This window comes from Capsicum annuum, chromosome 12 (assembly GCF_002878395.1).
Source record: "Capsicum annuum cultivar UCD-10X-F1 chromosome 12, UCD10Xv1.1, whole genome shotgun sequence".
Lineage (NCBI taxonomy): Eukaryota > Viridiplantae > Streptophyta > Magnoliopsida > Solanales > Solanaceae > Capsicum > Capsicum annuum.
In genome coordinates, this window is record NC_061122.1 from 120,264,779 (window position 1) to 120,284,648 (window position 19,870).

Genomic DNA, 19,870 nt, shown 5'->3' on the forward strand with positions numbered 1-19,870 from the left:
CTTTCAAAAGTGAGATGTGAACACAAGACCTCAATCTCAAATACTAAACACCGACACACCACAGAAATGCATAATCTCACGAATGTAGATACGGACCAACCTCTCAGCACTGAATGAGACCTGAATAGAAATAAAATAAGCTGACTTGGTCAATCAATCCACGATGACCCAATCACTATCATAACTATGACATGTATGAGGCAAACTAGTCACAAAGTCCAAAGTGATGCATTCCCTTTTTCACTCGGGAATGGGTAACCTCTGAAGCAAACCACGAGGTCTCATATGCTTAGCCTTCACCCACTGACAACATAGGCAACAAGACATAAAATCCACTATATCTCACCTCACATCACCCACCAGTAGTGTTTCCTCAAATCACGATACATCTTAATCACACCTGAATGGATAGAATATCTGGAATAATGGGCCTTCTCCAAGATCAACTTAATCGAGTCACCTACTCTTGGCATACAAACTCGGTCTCCAATCCATAAAACTCCATCTGAATCAAGTGAGTCTTCCTTAGCCTCCCCACTCAACACCTTCTCTCAAATCAACCTCAATCCAAAATCATCAAATCGATGAGCTCGAATCTGCTCTATCAAAGAAGATCTAGCCTCCATAAATGCTAAAACATACTCAGGTGTCGAAATATTAAGTCTAACCATCTAGTTAGATAAAACTAAACCTCTAAGGCTAAAGGTCTTTTCTGGGTCAAAAGATGCGCCAAGCTACCCATGCTATTTGATTTCCAGCTCAATGCATCCGCAACTATATTAGCCTTGCCTAGATGGTAGAGAATAGTCGTCATAGTCCTTAAGCAACTCAAGCCAACGGCGCTGCCTCATATTATGATCTCGCTGGGTGAAGAAGTACTGAAGGCTATGATGATCTGAGAAGATCTCACAACGGACTCCATACAATTAGTGCCTCTATAACTTCAAGAAAAACACAACTGTGCACAACTCCAAATCATGGATAGGATAATTTCTCTCATAAGGCATCAACTGACGAGACGCATAAACAATCACATTGCCCTCCTGCATCAATATATAACCTAACCCAACACCTGAAGCATCACAAAAGATGGTAAAGCCTACACCCTCCTTGGTCAAAGTCAAGATAGGAGCTAAAGTCAACAAATCCTTGAGCTTCTGAAAGCTCACCCTATAAGCATCAAACCACTGAAAAGAAATCTTCTTCTGGGTCAACATGGTCAATGGAGCTATAATGGATGAAAAACCCTCAATAAAACATAGATAATAGCCTGCTAAGCCAACAAAACTATGAATCTCGGTGGGGGAAGTAGGGCTAGCCCAATCACAAACCGCTGCAACCTTGGCTGGATCAACCATAATACCTTCCTCAGTGATCACATGACCCCAAAAAAGAAACAGACTCCAACAAAAACTCGCCCTTAGAGAACTTAGAATATAACTTCTTATCCTTCAATCTTTGAAGCACAATCAACAAATACTTCTCATTCTCAACCTCACTCTTGAATAAATCAAGATATCATCTATAAACACAATAACAACGGAGTCAAGATATAGTCAAAACACCCGGTTCATCAACTCCATGAATACGATAAGGGCATTGGTCAACCCAAAGAAAATGATCAAGAACTCATAATGACTATATCTAGTCCTAAAAGTTGTCTTCGGAATATCCAAAGCTCTAATCCTCAACTGGCAATAATCGGACTTCAAATCAATCTTCAAAAACACTGCAGCACCCTAAAGCTGATCAAACAAATCATCAATGTGAGGAAGAAGATAATTATTATTAGCCGTCATCTTATTCAACTGTCGATGATAATCAATACACATCCGCATAGACCCATCTTTTTATTCACAAACAAGATAGGCGAACCCCAAAGTGAAATACTATGTCGGATAAATCCCTTATTCAACAACTTCTACAACTGATCCTTCGGTTTCTTCAACTCTGTTGCGGCCATCCTATAAGGAGAAACAGAAATGGGCTTGGTGCCCGACTCAAAATCAATAGCAAATCACTATCTAGATCTGGAGGTATACCAGACAAGTCCGTAGGTAACACAGATAGAATCTAAGGAAGGAGGCAATACAATACTGGTATCATGAATATGGGCCAAGTAAGATAAATATCTCCCCTTAACCAATTTACGAGCATGAACATAAGATATAATCCTCTTAGGACCCAAATGAAGTGCACCCTTTCAATCTATTCTTTTCACACCCAGCGAAGCTAAAGTCACAATCTTGGCATAAAAATCTAGGGCGGCATGATAATGAGCCAACTAATCCATGCCTAAAATAACATCAAAATCGACCATATCTAATACAAGCAAATCTACCTAAATCTCACACCCGAAAAAAGTCACAACACAAGATTGGTACGCCCGATCCACCGCTAAGGAATCACATACCTGGGTAGATACATGAATAGGCAGGGCAAAAGGCTCACTAACATAATCAAAACCCAAAGAAAAATATATAGAAACATAGGAGCAAGTTGATCCAGGATCAAATAGTATAGATGCAGGTCTAAAACAAACGGGGATGATACCTACAATCACAACATCAGAAGTCTCTGCCTCGGGTCTGGATGGTATAGCATAACACTGACCATGACCACTAACTGCCTGGGTGGCCCCACGACCACCACCACACGCTCCACCATATTTACCTCTCGCACCTTTGGTAGAACCCTTACCTCTCACAGTTGAAATAGAAGTAGCCTGAATCACCCAACGGGGATAGTCCCTGGCTATATAGCCAATCTCATTGCACATATAGCAACCTCTAAGACCTATATCAACAGAAAAAGGTACAACTAGGCCCGAACGTCCACCCCAAACTACTGAACTAGAAGATTCACCACTTGAACTCTTTAAAGCTGCCACTGGCCTACCATAGAATCCATGAGAACCTCTAAAATCTCTGCCTCGAGAGGTATGAATCCTGAACTCACCAAAACGTTGTGCCTCTCTGAGATATACGAAGAATACCCTCTGTCATCTTAGTATGATCAACTATACTCTAGAAATAAACCCTAAGCACAACCATTTGAGATGTAGCCAACTAAAGAGAAACATCCAAACCCTTCATGAACTTTCAAATCTTTTAGACTAGTGGAAATGCTATCATAGGAATATTTGGATAGAGCATAGAAACGTACCTCATACTCAACAACTGTCATGGAGCACTACTCCAAATGATCAAACTCGTTCTGCATCCAATCCCTCAAACTGTAAGGCACGAATCTCTCCAGAAAGGCATCAACAAACTGATCTCATGATAACTCAGGAACATCAACAGGCCTACAACGAACAAAAAATCTCCACCAATCTCTCACAGCATCTCTCAACTGATAGTAGTATAAACTACACTATCCGAGGAGGGTTTTAAAAAGGTGTTGCCAGTGTTACTCAGGTGTTGCCATGGTGGTACCAATGTTTCATGTATGAGTATAATATGATATGTAATGTTCACAACCAATCACAATGAGTATTTTCACAATCAACCACATGATATATTTTCTCAACGAACCATAATGATACGTTTTCAAAACCAACCACAATGATATATTTTCACAACTATGTGAGCCAATATCCACTTATTATTTCTGTTTCATCCATGAATTTCCACATGTCTCATATACCAACTAGTATGAATGTATCACAATACGCTAATGGTTCCAGATTAGACATTTCAACAACACTATAATTATTCACATGTATTCAAGGCTATCAATATCACCTAGGAGCCTACACAGTCACACACATCACATAATATCTCAGTTTCAACTATTACATCACATATAGGCCCCCACACGGGCAAAATACATAGATAGCCATTTTTCCTGATTATTTCCCACCCTTAACATGTATTTTGTACCATCATTTACTACCTAGAGCAGTCTGAAAGAGTTAAGCCATAACCTACCTCAAAAACCAAAATTGGTCCACTACACTTCGAACCCGCGACCTTATTTTTTATGAACAATCTTAAACTCCACTAAATATACCAAAAATGGAATCTATGTGTCAAAACAAAATCAACGACACCAATATTGACTACTTTTGGTTCGGGGTCAAAACGAACCCCCAGAACGAATTTCTAAAAAGGAAGGAAAAAATTAGAACTTTACTTCAAAAATATATTTTCCATATTTTTAGTAATCTACGTATGAAAACCTAAATCAAAACAAGTCAAAAACTAGGTTCAAATTCAAGAAAGCCATTTTAAGCTTTACCGGGTAAATCCTTAAAATCTGAGTTAAAATCAAGAATCGGAGTTCTTTTTAGGGTTAAATTAATGAAAAACTAGTGATTACAAGATAAAAATATTATTCAAGTGAAAAAGAGAGAAATTTGGATTTAAAATCAACTCTCAAGATTTTAGGAGTTTTGAGAAATTTATCAAGAAATTACTAAGAAAATGGTGAATTCTTACCTTAAATACATAATAAAACCAAGAAATAGGTATTAATCTAGCTTCCCAAGATCCCACAAACTTTATTTTTAAGCTCCCACACTATTTTAGGATTTAACTCACAAGATGCAAGATGAAAAATGAACAAAATGAGCCAAAAAGAGGGAAAAAGTTATTTTCATAGCAAAAAAAAAAATCTTCTATGCACCAAATTTTTCACACAAAATCACAAATTTCACATCTTTCATCAAATTTTTAGATCATTACACCTAAATTAATTATTATAAGTCATTCATGTATTAAAAAACTAATAATATCCAATTTATGATTTTCCTATACCATCCCTAATTAATTATTACAAGTCATTTATGTATTGAAAAAATAATAATATCTAATTAAAAAAGGTAATATAAATATTTATGACATGTCTGCTTCAGCTACTTTAACCATTATTTTACTATATTACCCCTAATTAATTTTTATAAGTCATTTGTGTATTAATAAATTAATTATATTTATTTATAAAAAAATAAAATAGATATTCACTACAACATTTTAGTCCTATTGCTACCCTTGTAAAGTGTGGCCTAAAAAGGCGTAACCTTTGACCTTTGGCCACGCTTCTCAAGTGTTTCCATATATCTACATTTAAAAAGCGTGGCTATTAAGGTATAGAGGCTAGGCTTTGCAGCTTGTCATTGGCAACACTTTTATCTGATAAAGCTACACTTTCAAGTGTTGCCTTTGCTTTATTATTGGGCAAGCTTCACAAGTATAGCCTTATATAGCACCTCTATAACAACACTTACAAGCGCGACTTTTTTAAATTACTGGTCACAGTTCAAAATCGTAGCCTTTTATACATCCTCTATGACAACACGTGTGGCAATTCATCACTAATCACATTACATGTACATACATATATATAATCTCATGCATCAGTTAGCTAATAACAAATTCAAATGCATAGATTTGCAATGAACTTCAAAAAAATGTCTATGACTACACATACTAATTACTAAACAACATTTTAAAGATCTGTACTTATAAGTTCAACACAGAATCAAATGTATTTAAACGTATATTAGAATAGTTCAAAAATTCTTCATCATTCACTTCAATCTGTATCGAGTTGACTTGTGGCGGCCACCATTCAAATTTGATCACTGCATTTTTCCTACCCATTCAAAATGAACAAACAATTAGAAAAAAATTACACCAAAAGTAAACTCTGCACTGATGAGGAGAGAGCAACCATACAGATTAGATATTACAGTAGTGTTCCTTACCAACTTTCGCACTTCTGGAGTAGGGTCATTGGCAAGAAAAAACAAACCTTGAAAGTATTTATCCATGGAGAGATGCAAAATCTAAAATAAGAATAGTAACCAGATGAGCAAAGAGGTGAAAATGGGCCACGACAATAGCTACAGGAGACAACTGGATAAGTCAACAGAAGGGGTACTCACTTTAGGCATCATCATATATATATTGATTAACAGAACTCAATGACAGCTTTCTAAGAGAAATGTGAGGTGACTGGAAAATTTGTCCATTGAAAGATCGAGTTAGAATGAAACTATAAAGCCAGAATTGATTAATAGTAAACTATATGACAAAATAAACAACCAAATAAAAAACTGAGCCAATAAATGAATTACAATAAGGAAAGAATTAGCCAACCTGGAGAAACATTGGAAGGAATATAGTAAAGGGTTATTCAGATAATCCAAAAATATCAGAATTGAGAAGTTATGGGACATCCTCGCATATCTGCATTGCTGAAGATCGTCAGTGCGCCAGTTAAGTATTAGTTGTACAAAACACCTATTCCACATGTCCACTTTGGCTATTTTACCACTTTACATTCACATTCACTGACAATGTAAGGAGACACAAAGATCATTTACCTTTACAACTTACGCTACACATAAAATTTATCAATCTTAAGGGTCTCATTTGATGAATACAATAGTTGTTTCTCGTTGTAGTTATGCAACAATTTGCTATATTGGCATTCAAGTTTCAGTATACTATGGGATACTATCAAGTGAAATTCGTGTTAAATAACAGAGAAATGGCACCTTTGATAAAGCATCCATGGGTCCTTCCACATGATTTATGTCACTACTGTCCAAGCTACTGAAAAGTGCCTGTAACAACTTCGGTCATCCAACAATTTTGTCTATTTGCACAAGAACACTAATAATGGTTCCCGCTGTAAACCTGATGTGTCTTATCTGTTTCTCTTAGAGAATGTAGCAACTCTGATTTTCTGTATTGCTGGTTAGCTGAAGGCATGCTTTAGAATGCCGCGCTCGAGTTATTTTTCAATTGGAATACCTATATTGCTGGAATATTTTTCAATGCTTTGGAGTTTAGTTGTCTTCAGATTTTTGTGAAAAAAATAAATTAAAAAGTGCAAAAAGTAAATCCAAATATAGTGAAAACACCAAAAATCCAAATATTATGAAAATGTATTCTGGAATATTTATGGCCAAACAAGTATTCCGGAATATAGTGAAAACATATTGCGGAATATTGTGAATAATATTCATGGTGAAACGCAAGTTTCTAATTCCAACTTGAAAAAATATCTGAATTGCAGTCTGCAATTGGGTAAAAGTATGAGATTCCTCGAACAGCATCACAAGAAAACATTTGACAAAAAGCATAAGGAATAAACACAAGTAAAATGAAAGAGTAAGAAAAATAGATAATATGGTCAGATGTATGAAGATAACAATGAACCATTAACCAATGAAATGACCCAATTTTATAGATATGCAACAACATACCCAGTATATTCCCACAAAGTAAGGTCTGGGAGGGTAGGGTATATGTAGTCCTGATCTCTACCTCAGAGGTAGAGGGGTTGTTTGTGATAGACTCTGACTCAAGATATACTATAAAAAGAAGTAATGGAAATAATAGAAATAATAGAAATAACATAGTAGCAGAACCATACTACAACAAAATAATACTATTATCATCCTACACAAAACAATAGATAATAACAGAATAAGATGAACAAGTAACAAGAGTAATACTACGACTACCAGAATGGACTGAAAGTCAATACCTGAATTGAGTGGTTGAAAAACAGTGTCACTAGATTTTGATGTCGTTTGGACAGACAAGGGTAGCCATGGGCATTAGTGAGAAAAGACTGGCAAATCAGCACAGTAACATTTTGGCAAATCAGCACAGTAATATTTTCTTACTTACAACATAAGGAATATCAAACACTATAGTGGGGAAATAGGGGCAACCGCTTGAATTGCTTACATTGGAGTTGATTATAGCAGCTTTAACAGGCTCCCCAAACCACCGCGTAAGTGAATTCACAGAGGGTAATGAGGATCTACACAGCAAGAAAATTGTGTGTAAGTATTCTGACATAATCGCGTCAAAGAATAAGGAAAGATAATCAACTAATTCAAGACCATAACTTTTACAACCACCAAAACAATGGAGCAACTAGTTATCCAGCAACTAAAAACTAAATTACTATTTTCAAATCAACGGATCATAGATCATTCTATTCCCACCCTTCCTCAAAAAATAAAACCCAAAAGAAATGCGGAGAAAAAAAGAAAAGAAAAGAGAAAAAGAAACTGTGTTGGTTCCTGATATAGTCAAGCTTCTTTGGTATAGTTTAAAGAAAACTTTAAATAACCCAAAAGATAAACAAGAGGAGCATAAAACTAGTATGTGTTGTCCATTATCTTACCACTCCCCTCACGAAAAACTTATGAGAAACAAACATCCCCAGCTCGACGCATATGATCCTACACAAGTAACACAAAATACCAATATTCGCGGTTAGCCGGTTAGAAGATAAATACTGAAAAAGGAGAATCACTTTTCACCATGGTCCTTATAATTTACCTCTCATACACCACTCACCTTGAGATCCTGCCAGGACGCTGACTGGGGCAATCCAGTAACCAAAACTGAAAATAAACAAGTGAATTAGATCAAAAGGCATGAAATGCAGTAAAGAATACAAGGCAAGCAAATTAATAGTAAACGTGCCTCGATACTCAGTACGCTTGGGCGCTCCAAATTTGTGATTATTACGGCCACTGTTATAGCCACTATTATAGCGATCATTTGACGATGAGTTACCACGACCACCATGTGCAAGTTCAACCAGTGTAAAGATACACGATATGTAACAATTTCAAAAGGCTTAAGCACCTCAAAAAAGAAAACTATTTAGAATTTAAGTGTCTTATAAGTATTAGATGTGTTAATTTGACTGGAAAGACAGACTAATATTGAAAAGAAATAGACCTGAATAAAGTGGAATTGATACAGATGATTTTATATAACTGATCCAAACTAATTTGGGTCGAGCATTTATATGAAGAAACATAAGAGTTTAGGTGAAACACTAAGGTAACACAAATGCAATTAAGACATGAATTGGAAACCTTGATTCAGAAAAATGCAAGTCACACATATGGTTGATTCATATGTGTGTGTCCTATAAGCTGTTAGTAGTTTACTAACTCTCAAGCGATGCCCATTAAAATCATAGCCATCACGCCCTCGAATAGCATCATCAGTATCACGAGCCTCTTCAAACTGTTAATATTTCCAACAAAACAATGTCAAAATAGCTTAAAGTTTAAGAAGGGAATATCTAATAAAATTTATTTTAGCCAGTGCAACTATAATTCACCCCAAAAAAAGCATAACTAGGGGCTCTTGGTGGAATTTTATATCAATATCCGCTATTGGGCCATACTACAGTTGCACACAACACACATTTAGTTTAGGAATCAAATAAACTGGACATTAGTAAATGACATCCAACTAAAGTACGACATAGGTGTACTACACAGACCTTGTAGAACAAATCCTCCACTTCTTGCTCACGAATACCACCCAGAAGATTACCAACATATATCGTCCTACTTGAAAGACTCATTGTTCCTAAAAAAAATTTCCAAAAAAATACAATTAAAACCCACCTGAGAAACAAAATTTTTCTTTGTAACTTTATAACTTTCTGAAGGTTACTGCAATTGCATCAAAACTAACAAATGTACTACCCAAATCACATCAAACTACACTACAAGATGCAAAATTAACTCAATAAAAATTTGATATGATCTAGGTTCTAACTACCGAAGCAAATTCGTCACAAGAACTCGAGTGCAGGCCGTTTCACTAGGCTTGACACAATAATTTAATCAGAATTCATCACAAGAACTCACCGAGGACTCAAAGCAAGATAATCAACAAGCTGAATTTTTATCAAAAAGATCAAAACTAACAAATGTACTACCCAAATCACATCGAATCACACTAAACTACAGTACGCAATATCAATTCAGTACAAGTTTAATAAAATTGATTTGCAATTCATCTTTCACACTCTGCGTCCAGTCAAAATTCAGCACCAATGCAGTTACTAATTTTCAAATCCGGACATTGAATTAAAACTCCGATACTGAAAAAAAACTAAATAATCAAAAAGTTGAATTCAACAAAAACACATGCAAATAATACCGAAAAAATCTGAACTTGATAAATACAAAAAAACTAACAAAATTTTTTTTAAAAAAATCATGATCGGAGAATTTACCAGTAGAGTAGATCTTAGAGAAAAATGAATCTGGAGCAACTTTAGTAACCGATGATTACCGCATTTTGGAATCGCAAATCGCCGAAAGATTCAGTTTCTTTGTCTCAATCAAAAGTTTATACACCGATACCAAATTCGAGAGAGAGAAAGTGTGAGTGTGAGAGAAATTGTGTTTGCATAAAATTCCCCAATTCCCCAATTGTATCCAAACATGTAAAAGTAAACCAATTTGCGGATGAATATTTGCTTTCTCTAAACCAATTTACGGATGAATATTTGCTTCAATGCCCCAATTTCTCTAATTCACGGAAGAATAAACCCTAGGCAACATCCAAAGTGATAAAATAAATTGCTCCTTAACTCCTTAATTTTTCTAATTCACGGATGAGGATAAACCCTGGCTACATTTCACCTTAATGTCATTATGTTTTTTGATTTTTTTTTTTGGGGGTAATTTGAAAGGGAATGGAATAAAATATATTGGAGAGAATATAATTTTAGTATTAAAAATATTGGAGGAAATGTCATATTTTGGTGTAAACTTTATAAAAAGTTATAACACAACACTTATAAATTATTGTTTTAAAATAATAAAAATAGCCATATTTTAAAAGTGTAATTATATTTATAAAAGGTGTTGCCAATTATATAATGATATGGCAACACTTATAAAATGTAACCTATAGCATTAAAGGGAACACTTTACAAGTGTTGTCAAAATTATTGTGGCTAAGTTAAAACTTAAGGTTACACTTTAAAAGCGTGTCCAAAACTATTTTAGGCAACACTTTATAAGTGTTGTCTAGATTTAGTGTGGCCTTATGATCAAAATGTTGTAATGATTTATGACATGTCTACTTCAATTGCTTCAACCGTAGTTTGACTAAATATCATCCTTAATTAATTATTATAAGTCTTTTAAGTATTAAAAATTAACAATATTTAATAAAAAAAGGTAAAATGGATATAAAAATGATAAATTAACTCTTAATATTTTAAATTAACTTGACGTCTTATATGAGGTCCACTTAAATTTTTTTCATAAATATTTTTATAGTAATTTTGCTATGTCACCTGTAATTAGTTGTTGTAAGTCATTTAAAACATTTATGTTTTGCTACTTCAATTGTTATTTTACTATATCATCTCTAATTAATTATTGCGGTCATCTAAGTATTGTGCCACTTAAATTGAAATAAAAAAATATTATTAATCACAATAATTAAAAATTTGAACTATTAAATGAATATAACTGACTACCAATGACACAAAACTCTGTACAAGAAGAGTAACGAGAAAATTGAAGGAAAGGTGTTTTAAGTCTCGAATGAAGGATTGGTGACATTGACCAAGTTAAAGGGTCAAATATCATTAGGAAACTTGATTAAGTTAATTATGTACTTGATTAATATTTTCAAAACTTTCTAATCTTTTCAAAAATACAAATCAACTCAACTCACACCCTTCTTCAATCCAAATCAACCAATCTCTCTCCTCTCTCTCGACAGCTTCTCTCAACTGTCTCCCAACCAATAGTTCTACAAATTTCTCCTTTCAATCCTCGGCGACTTCAACCTTCGATGACAAATAGTTGTGCTTCGAGTTCCCCTCTTCAATCCAAATCAACTAGTCTCTCTCCTCTCCCTCTCAACAACTTCTCTCAACTCTCTCCTAATCAACAGTTCTGCAAATTTCTCCTTTCAATCCTCGATGACTTCAACATCCGACGATAAATAGTTAGGCTTCGAGTTCCTTTTCGACTTCAACCTTCAATCAACGTGCAAATTCTTCAACCTTCAATCGATGTGCCAACTTTTCTCTGTGGCAACAATAGCTTCGAATTCATCATCATTCTTTTTCTTCTTTCAAAGGTAAAAATTTATGGCCTTTTTAGTTTTGAAAAAAATGAGGAACTTGATTCAACTTCTCTTATAGTATTAATTAACAATTTCAATATTTGTTGCTTTAATTTAAAATGCGGTCTGAATAAAATTCTAATTTTTGGTTTTTTTTTCTCTTTTCGAAGTAAATTATGATTTTTTGTTGTTTGTTGTAATTTTTTAAAGTTTGATTTTTGTTGTTTGTTTTTATACAAAGAAAACAACGATTTGAGTTGATTTGTTCTGTTCTTGTTCTTGGTAAAAATGGTGATATTGTAGTTTTTCTGTTGAACATAATCGTGCTATTGTTTTTTGTTTTCTCCAATAGATTATTTATCTGGAGCAACATATCAACCATCTGATACAATAAATTTGTCATATGATGCAATAGATCAATCATCTGATGCACCAGAGGAACCATCAGATTAAAATTCTGATGCAACAAATTAATCATCTGATGTAACATATTTAGCATAGGATGCAATCGTTTAACTATCTAATGCAACAGATTAACCATCTGTTGCAACAGATTAAGCATCAGATAAAAAATCTAATGCAACTGATTAACCATCTGATTCAACATAAGAACCATCAGATTAATGATCTGACGCAATAGATGAACCTTCTGTTGGATAAAATCCTATTAACTCTTCCAATAGGATATGTCTAAGACTTGATTTTTCCAACTGATCATTCATCTGCCGCTATAGATGACCCTTATATTAGAAGAAATCTAAACAATATTGTCTGTTGATAACTGTTCCAATAGATCACTCATGTCTTGCAACAGATGTGTGACTTGTTACACAGACCATTCATCTTTCTCAATAGATGAGTGATATTTTTTGCATTATCACAACAGATCACGTAGTTGTTGCTGTAGGTTAGTTAACTGTTCCAATAGAACATTCATATATTGCAACAGATGTGTGATCTGTTGCACAGACTATTCATCTTTCTTAAAAGATGAGTGATATATTTTATATTGACGTAACAGATTACTCAGCCATTGCTACAGGTTATTTAACTGTTCCAATAAATCACTCATATGTTGCAACATCAACTGTTGCAACATCAACTGTTGCAACATATGAGTGATTTATTAAAACAATTAAATAACTGTAGCAATGGCTGAGTTATAAGTTATTTTGTACTATTGCAACAGATTACTCATCCATTGTAATAAGTTATTTAATTATTTCAATTGATCAATCATACATTGCAACAATGTGTGATCTGTTGTATAGACCATTCATCTGTGCTTAAAAGATGTGTGATACATTTTGTATTATTGCAACAGATTACTTATCCGCTGCAACAAGTTTGTTATATGCTGCAATAGATATACTACCTGGTCCAAATAAGTGATCTGTTGGAACTGTTATTTTACTGTTTTGCTTATTTGATTTACTGTTATCCCTTTTTAACGATGCATTAATCAACTATGATATATTATTTTATGTTTTTGTTAAATTTAGATAATATGACTCCCAAAAGAATAGAAACTGAATCAAATTCAAGTAAAGGAACAAGTGAAGTAGCTAGGCTACATCCACCACTCTATAAGCTTGCTTTACAAGCATTATCTCAATTAGGAGCAAAATATAATAAACAAGGGGGGGAGGAATGTTTCAAAAGAGATGATCCAAATGCTAATAGGCCTTCCACCGAAGAGTTGGTCAAAACCTTCAGCATTGATCATTATCCTGTGAGAATGCAGTATGATGGTGCCACAGATTTAATCGGTGATTTTGTAGTTAAGTCAGCCATGGGAAAATCTTTTGACGCCTTCGAAAAAATAATTCGAGAATAAAAATTAGATGCTTATTTCGAGGACAGTTGTGTTTGGGAAATATCTTAATTCGCTGGAGGACAACAATGCTCGTTTCCAAATGAAAATGGTATATGAACTTCTCAAGCGTAGGTTTATGTATGAAACCAAAGATAAGATGGATGAGGTGTGGATAAATTACTGTGGCATGCATGTTTGTTTTGGTTGGAAGGAGTTTGTCATAGTTACTGGACTAAAATGTTATCCTCCTTCTCAAATTATTCCATTCTAACCCAAAGAAAGCACCTCACACACCCAAAAAAGGCAAAGGCAAGTCGTGTGATTGGCGTTATTTTATAGGCTTAGGCGTTTGAAGTCATTCCTTATTTGAGACAATAAGTGAACTACTAGGAAGAAGTTTCATGTCGAAGAATCTTGAGATGGTTGTCGGCCAAAATTGATAAAAATGTAAAATTTCTTGATCTCTTTAACCCCTCGATGGATGCAATAAGTATAATTATAATTAAGTTTTTATTTTAATGTGAATGATCTAATCATCATTATAATATATGTAATGATTTATGTTAGATTGTGCATCCGTCGCTAGTTCCGACCAATCGAGACTTGAAGATGCTATTTTTCTTACTTTATGGTCTGTGCAAACTTTATCGGACCCTAAGGTCATCGACAGAACAAAAATGAAATTGTTTGGAGCAACAACCATTACAAGAAAAATAATTTTGGAGGGTGGACTTATTGTTATTGATGGTCTTAGTGGTGATGGAGTTGTTGGTGGTGGTAGTGGCGCTGCTATTGGTGCTAATGATACTCCTCTTATAGTATTTAAAACAAATCATTATGAGTATGATCATACTGGTTATACAGATTTTGCCTCTCCCAACAAATATTCTGCATGCAAATGTTAAAACTGCAAGGTAAAACATGATGTAGTGATTAATGCTATTAATGCATTAACTGCTTCTGTAAAGGAATTGACATCTAAGAAGGGTGTCATTTTATCAAAGAGGATTTTATTTCCATCCACTCCATTAGAGATTAAGGCTAAGAGGTGAAGGAAAGTGATTTCCAAGGCATTATCAAGCATCCAAAAAGGTGAAATTGCAACTCCTCTATCCATGTGTTGCACTGAGCAATGTACATTGTCCAAAGGAGAGCAGCACAAGCTGAAGAAGGTGAATATATATGTCTTCTAACTAATAAACAGACAACAGATGACACATCTGATGCAAATTATCAAATAAATATATACATCTGTTGCAATAGTTCACTAATTTGTTGCACCAGATAAAGTATTTATTGCGTAATATGTCATTCGTACCACTTTTATTTGTACCAACAGATGACCTATCTGCTGCAACAGATGAGTCATGTGTTGCAACAGATGGTTCATCCATTGGAAATTGTCATACGGGTCTTCTTCATGTAGAAATTTATTCCAACAGTTGATTCATTGTTGCACAGAAATATAATCTGTTTGGGATAATTTAAAATAGGGGGAAGACCTGTTTGATTTTCTAGAACAGATGAGTTATCCTTTTCTGTTTTGTTGTATCTCCATGATTAGCATTGACCAATTCTGGCTTTCCAGGTAGATGTAGAAGCTACTGCTAAACAATATTGACAATATGCTACTCTTTTTATGGAAATACGGAGAACAGAAAGCGCAGAAACTATACGTAAGCAATAATAAAGATCCACAACGAGCAAAGCCAAATTTTATAGCACCGGATGAAGAACAACTTGTCTATATTGAGTAGATCTTTATAGCTTGAGTTCGTCAAAGTAATAGCCTCACCCTTCCTTAGGAATCCTTGGCATCAATACTTAAATTGTTGATGTATTTGTTGAGATCTGTACCCATAATAATTTTTTTAATTTTTATTTATTCATTGATTTATTTCAGCTAATTTTTTAAGACTTTGATTTATTTTATTTTGTCTATGAATTTTATTTTTTTCTTAGATTTGAACTTATTAATTGAAATGGAATACTAGAATCAAATATTGAAACTGATAATGTATCTGTTGTAACAGACGATACATCTATTGGAAAATATTGAAAAGATTTAGACATATATTGCAACAGGTATGTAATCTATTGGAATTTATCAAATAGGTCTTCCCACGGTTGCAACAGATAGACTTAGATAGAAACATCGACAACTTGTAACAGATGACCAACCTATTGCAACAGATAAACTATATGTCAGAAAAGGTAGAACATTTGTTACAATGGATGGAGAATCTGTTGCATTATAAAAATTCAACTTTTATTGGACATAAAAAATTATCACTACATGTAAAAAAGTGAAAGTGAATTGAAATAAAAAAAAGGTGGAACCCATCGACAGTGTTCAGTTCAAACACCTAAAATAAAATAGGCATCAAGTAGATAGTGTTCATTTTAAAAACGTAAAATAAAATAGTCATCAAATGTGTTAGGTTGACACTTTTTGCTGACTTGGCGTCTGATTTGGCCCCCAACGGTCATTTTTCCCCCATTATCTTATATATTCATCTTCTTCCTAAAATTTATCCCTAAATTCCCAAATTTTCTTCTTCATCATCATCTTCTTTTGTCTATTCAAATTCTTCAAATTATTTGCATTTGGTCTTTCTTTTCTTCATCTTTTTTTATTTTTTCCAACTGAGCTTGACAATGTCGAGTGCATCTTCCACTATCTTTTATGATAACAATTTTTTATATTGTAAGTGTGGTCATGAAGCTCTATTGAAGACTTCTTGGACTCAATAAAATCCAGTCGTAGGTTTTTTACTTGTAATATTTCAAAGGTAATATTTTTTTATTTAATTAGTTGATTAATTATTGACTTATAATTATTTTGTAATTGTGTTCTTGTTTTTATAGAAATTGAGTGAATGCGATTACTTTGATTGGAATAAAGAACGACACCCTTCACAAGTAAATCGTATAATCTAGGGTTTGTTGAACAAATTCAAGGCTTTTGAAGAGAAACAAAATCGACTAAGAAGATACTGCATTATTGTCGTTATTGCTATTGGCTTGGTGTTGTTGGGCACATGGATAGTCAAGCCTAATTACTGAAATTTTCATGGTGGTGTATTTGCTACTGGTTTGGTGTTGTCAATCACATGGATATTCAAGCATAATTGTTGTAAAATATCAAACAGATTTAGGCATATATTGTAAAATTTAGGTCATCTATTGGAAATTATCAAATAGGTCTTCTCACTTTTGCAATAGATTAGACTTAGATTAGATAGAAATAACATCGGCATAATGCAACAGATGACCAACCTATTGTAGCAGATAAACTATCTGCCAGAATAGATAGAATATATTTTACAATAGATTGACAATCTATAACATTATAAAAAAACTCAATTTTCATCATAAAAAATTATTGCCACTACATGTACATGTAATTTAAAGTAAAGTGAAGTGTGACTTGAAATAAAAAACTATTATTTCACAGGATCTTCTATATACACAGTCTCCAAGCGTCCAGTTAGTACCCCATAAGCCCAAACCTTTTGCAGGTTTGCCACAATATTGTTGCATAAAAAGGTCATTGGACTAGCCATTTCTGTGCCGGTCAGCAAAGTTCGATGTCTGCAAGAGTGTGCGAGCCACACGCGTAATCGGTATTATTTTTTAAAAGGTCCATGCCCTTGTTTCAACCTTCAAAATCCTATGATTTCTTCATCAACACTTTCCTTGGAAAATGATTCATCAGTTTACTCTCTCTCAATAAGATGGGTAACAGTTCCATCAGTAGCTGTACAGGGAAAAAAGGATCGACCTCATCAATGGCAGGTTTGTTATAGTCATAAACTTTGATCTTTCCCTCCTCGATTAGTATCTCAATAGCTCAATAATGTATGTCATTCACGCTAATGACTGCAAGAATCCTTTTTTCCTTGGTCCAACTCTTGCTGTGTGGATTTGACCTCTCCTCTCTAATATATTTTAGCATTTCTTCTTCATCCAAGTCTAACGTAGAAACTAAGAAATCAAGTCTCGCACCATAGGCTGACGCATCAGCATTGAGTTGATCGTACTTATCCTTGAGCTTCTTGCAGAAGTCAAGGTCATTATCCTATCAGCAGCGTCATAAGTTTTCGGGTATGTTAATTGCCTTTTTCTCATGAGGCAGAGAATTTTGTCAACATGTTGTGATATAAGAAGTCAATTTTTAAATAGGTTAGTAATTATAAAGATGGTCCATCTATTGCATAGGGTTCTCTGAATCAATAATCCAATGCAACTTATGCAATAGATGGACAATAAGTTGCAACAGAACCACTACTAGTTGCACCATAATACCCAGCTGTTGCAACAGATTTCACATCTATTGCATAGCTTTTCCTTCATGGGGTAGATTAGAAGGCTAGGTTGGGAAAAGTAAACTTGTCTTGTCCTCATACTGCATACGCATATCTATCATAGTTTGGAAGTTTCAGGGGGGAAAGAGAGACTTGGGGTAATCTGGTGCGCCTGGCTTGACATTCTTGGCCTATCGCAGATCCCTCTTCTCTTTGGTGCCAAGTTCCGCGTATATGTCCACCTTCTTAAATAGCCCCTGAACTTCAACAACTTTTGGAGAAAGAGGAGTTATAACTTTTTTATTTCCAACTGAAGAGTACGTCGCTAATTGCTCTTTTCTTCTTCCTAACCAACATTGTAGGAGTGTATGGCTCCCTTACCTTCTTGGGTGGAATGACATCCCTCTTGGATTTGAATTTCTCAACAACTTTAGAGATAGCCTCTACTTTTTTAAAGAGTTTATCTTGGTTGTCCTTTCACTCTTCGCATTTACAACGAGAGCATGAGGGTGAAGAGGGAGAGACGGACCTGTGTAAGGGTGAAAAGGGGTATTTACAAATATATTTATTTTTTCTTGAGCATCACCATGCTTATCATCACGAGTGGTAGCAGCATCAGCATGCCTTCCACCAACACCAACAACTCCACCAGAAGAAGCACCCGAATCTGTTTTAGTAGGTTGGTCATGAAGATCCTTAACATTAGGCTGACCTTACTTAATTGCTCTTCTTATGGATGTTGCCCCAGCCAATTCCTTCTTTATTAACTCCATCGTTGGGTCTGCTATAGTATCAATATAAACTAGAGTAAATAAGAAGTCATCATCGACTCCTTCTCAGTAGGCATGATCTATGGATGCACAACCTAGAAAGAAAAAAATAGATACATTTCAATCATATGATATAATAATTTTCACAGTTGTGTTACATTTTAACAGTCAACTTCTGTAACAGATTAATAATATATTGTATCAAATTACCCATCTGTTGCATAGTTTGCGGTAAATGGTTAAAATCTATTTGAGTCGGGTTCAGAAAACCAGAGCAACATATGGATAATCTGATGCAAAATTTCAATCATCTGTCGCAATAGATTACCAATCTGTTGCACCAGTTGCATAACACGGGTAATCTGTTGGGTTACATATTTACAATAGATAATTTGTAAGTCGCAACAGATTAATAATATGTTACATCAGATTACATATCTATTGCATAATTTGCAGTAGATGGTTAATCTGTTAGGAATTGGGTTCAGAGAACCAAAGCAACAGATGAGTAATTTGATGCAAGATATCAATCGTCTGTCACAACAGATTATCGATTTGTTGCATCGATTGGCACAGGACGGGTAATCTGTCACAATAAATGTCCCATCTGGTGCATTAGATATAACATTTGTTGCACCAGATATAACATCTGTTCAATATCTTTCATTGAGTAAAATTATTTTACTTGAGAAAGACGTACTGCATTATCCGGAGGGTTAAAGAGATCAGCCTCTTTAATTTTGGTGTTGTTCTTTGCAGCCAACCACCTAAATATTTTTGGATGATAAACCTCATCTGGGTAATCCATCACCTGCTTTTGGAGGGAGGAATGACTTTAAATGTCAAGCCTAAAAAATGTAAATAGAAAGCAAGCAAAAAAAGTCACAATAACTATAACTATATTCAATATAAATTAATAGATGAGTAAAAGTAGTGATTAATTTTACCATGAAAGCCCAAGGAAAGCCGTATAATGTGGTCGTCCCTGAGGATAGCTTTGTCAGTAAATATCCCCAGGGATGATTGTTGAATTTATCGAAATCCTCAGCACATGCCAATAAATTATCTTCTATAACTTTGTTAACGTCTCTTGCCAATATA

At 34.4% G+C, this 19,870-nt stretch overlaps 1 protein-coding gene across 10 annotated transcripts; it reads right to left on the bottom strand.

The window, feature by feature from the left end:
• Nucleotides 1-5,294: 5,294 nt before the first annotated feature.
• LOC107851064 lies at nt 5,295-10,517 on the bottom strand. 10 transcript variants are annotated; one of them, XR_007047905.1, is made up of 13 exons: nt 10,021-10,510; nt 9,277-9,365; nt 8,861-9,014; nt 8,331-8,377; nt 8,155-8,212; nt 7,710-7,785; nt 7,504-7,590; nt 6,648-6,772; nt 6,506-6,574; nt 6,105-6,194; nt 5,891-5,960; nt 5,711-5,791; nt 5,295-5,598 (listed from the first exon to the last, which is right to left on the bottom strand). XR_007047905.1 is itself a non-coding variant. In XM_047400383.1 (9 exons), the coding sequence occupies exons 2-7, from the start codon at nt 9,358-9,360 to the stop codon at nt 7,732-7,734; spliced, it is 459 nt and encodes a 152-aa protein (XP_047256339.1). In that variant the 5' UTR covers nt 9,361-9,365; nt 10,021-10,517; the 3' UTR covers nt 5,710-6,772; nt 7,504-7,590; nt 7,710-7,731. The 10 variants fall into 10 exon arrangements, 1 of the variants encoding a protein (XP_047256339.1); XR_007047912.1 differs by having other exon boundaries at nt 5,891-6,298; nt 8,313-8,377; nt 10,021-10,517; XR_007047909.1 differs by having other exon boundaries at nt 5,891-6,574; nt 8,313-8,377; nt 10,021-10,516.
• Between the last annotated feature and the right edge of the window lie 9,353 nt (nt 10,518-19,870).